Below are 2500 nucleotides of genomic sequence, written 5' to 3'. Positions count from 1 at the left end.
GATTGTTTATTCTTTGAATTAAATCAAAAGGTTTTGTATAGGAATATTCCTAGAAATCATGTTTATATTTTTTTGCAAGTACTTTGTTGCTGATGTTGCTGTAATGTTATTTTTCCCAATTATTGGTATATCTTAATGGTAATATTATATATATATAAATTATAAAGTAAAACACATGTAGGAAAGAATAAACCTGTATCAGTATTATGATAGTTATTAGCGGTATTATTGATATAGGTATAGGTGTACATTTTGTTACCAGTGGAAATTATGCAAACCATGAATTGTTCAAGGATTATTTTTTACCTTTTCTGTGATAAAATCTCAATTTATCTTCCTCTTGAAATTAATATATTTTTTGTCTTTTCTCATTCAGAAGCAAGTGAGAGTGGTAGCAGCCTCAGTGGACTAGAAGGAAGGTCACCAGTGCCACCACCTGATGCACAAAGCAATGGCAGTGGAAAGAACAGCATAATTGTCAGTGCTCCAGAGAAACGTTCATTTTATTCAAGGATTCCACCTCTTGCTAAAACCGCTAGTAATGAAGTTAAAAGATTATCTTCTAAGGAGTATTCGGAAGGAAAGATCATTAGCATGTTTGACCACTATAAGGACCAGCATTATGATGCTATACTATCAGAAGGTATTGAACATCTGTGCATGGATCTGAATGTTAAACCAGAAGAGTTTATAGTGTTAGTGTTAGCCTGGAAATTTGGAGCAGAAACTATGTGCCGGTTTACACGTGCAGAATTCTTAGGTGGATGCAAAGCTCTTAAAGTGGATTCAATCAAGGGTATACAGTCCAAGTTCTCAGATATGCTACTTGAGGTCCAGAGACCAGAAGAATTCAAAGACCTGTATAGATTTACATTCAAATTTGGTCTGGATTCTGACACCGGCCAACGAATTTTACCGTCCGACATGGCAGTGTTGTTATGGAAACTTGTCTTTTCACAACGCGAGCCAAGTATATTGAAGAGATGGTTAGCGTTCCTTGAAAGACATCCCAATATTCGTGGTATACCTAGAGACACGTGGAATATGTTCCTAAATTTTGCTGAAACTGTAGGAGATGATCTGAGTTCTTATGATGACACAGAAGCTTGGCCTAGTCTGTTTGACGACTTTGTGGAATATGAGAATGATCAGTTAAACCAGAACATTAGCAAAGACCACAAGGAAGAAAATGAATAATGACGCTTTTGAAGATAGGATCTGCTGTATGTCTTTGGAAACTAAAGAAAGGGTTATGTAATTGTACTTTGTGCTTTTGTTATGTTTCATTTTTTGTCTGCTACTTAATATCTCACTTCTATGTTCTTTTATGTTCAGCAAACTGTTTTTTCTGTTCTCTGCTCTTTCTGCTCGTACTTACACTTCTCTTTTCTTCTTACTCCTGTCTTTACCATCATTTCATCTCCACATCATGTTTGCCTTCTCTTCTGAGTTCTTATGATGACACAGAAGCTTGGCCTAGTCTGTTTGACGACTTTGTGGAATATGAGAATGATCAGTTAAACCAGAACATTAGCAAAGACCACAAGGAAGAAAATGAATAATGACGCTTTTGAAGATAGGATCTGCTGTATGTCTTTGGAAACTAAAGAAAGGGTTATGTAATTGTACTTTGTGCTTTTGTTATGTTTCATTTTTTGTCTGCTACTTAATATCTCACTTCTATGTTCTTTTATGTTCAGCAAACTGTTTTTTCTGTTCTCTGCTCTTTCTGCTCGTACTTACACTTCTCTTTTCTTCTTACTCCTGTCTTTACCATCATTTCATCTCCACATCATGTTTGCCTTCTCTTACACTTAATTTATATATTCCTGTTCCTTTTCTCTCTGTTCCATTCCTACTTGGTTGTACTTTCTGTCTCTTCCATATCTGTATGTTTTGCTTTGTTTCAAATTGTATTAATTTTTTTTTTAATTATAAATTGTTATAACATACAGATTTATGAAGGAAGAGTACCAAGTTTGCTTTTTTATTTATTTATTATTTTTATAGATGTTTAGTTACTTTTTATAATAAACTTTGTATGCATATATGCTTACTGAAATTGTCACAAAAAAATCACTTGTACATTACGTTCAGACTTACCTCGAAGAGTACATAATTTTCTTTCTCTCCCAGAAATCTCAATTACCTTGTCTTTGAATCAGGCTTTTTTTGAATAAGTATGATAAAAGATGAATCTATTGATAATAGATTTTATCAGTCTAGTAAATTTGCATTGTGTATCATGTATAATCATACTTCAAAAATATTGTAATTCATTTGTTTAATGATATTCATTGGTATTATATAAACAAATAAAATGTTATGCAAAGAGTTTCTATACACTTTATTTTTAATTTAAGAATTATGGAGGGGTGTAAAACCCCCATTGTTCTTTCTGTCAGTAGTAAGATCTAATCAGAGGCCTGCACCAACAACAACAACAACAACAAAAAGAAGACCTGCACCCCCACTGTTCTTTCTGCTGGCAAATTTTGTT

At 33.4% G+C, this 2500-nt stretch overlaps 1 protein-coding gene across 1 annotated transcript; it reads left to right on the top strand.

Annotated features, from left to right (window-relative positions):
• The first annotated feature begins 264 nt into the window (after nucleotides 1–264).
• SCCRO3 (defective in cullin neddylation 1 domain containing SCCRO3) lies at nucleotides 265–1231 on the top strand. Its single transcript, XM_086537918.1, has one exon. It carries the CDS (start codon nucleotides 271–273, stop codon nucleotides 1195–1197), a length of 927 nt encoding a protein of 308 aa, XP_086394044.1. The 5' UTR covers nucleotides 265–270; the 3' UTR covers nucleotides 1198–1231.
• The last annotated feature ends 1269 nt before the right edge of the window (nucleotides 1232–2500 follow it).

Source organism: Penaeus japonicus, unplaced genomic scaffold (assembly GCF_977035675.1).
Source record: "Penaeus japonicus unplaced genomic scaffold, GWHDUDI00000001_assembly GWHDUDI00000001, whole genome shotgun sequence".
Lineage (NCBI taxonomy): Eukaryota > Metazoa > Arthropoda > Malacostraca > Decapoda > Penaeidae > Penaeus > Penaeus japonicus.
This window is presented reverse-complemented; position numbering and strand designations above follow the sequence as displayed.

What these genes read in the sequence shown, in the direction of transcription:
- SCCRO3 (XM_086537918.1), top strand. Translation starts at nt 271, where the DNA reads ATGCAAACCATGAATTGTTCAAGGATTATTTTTTACCTTTTCTGTGAT.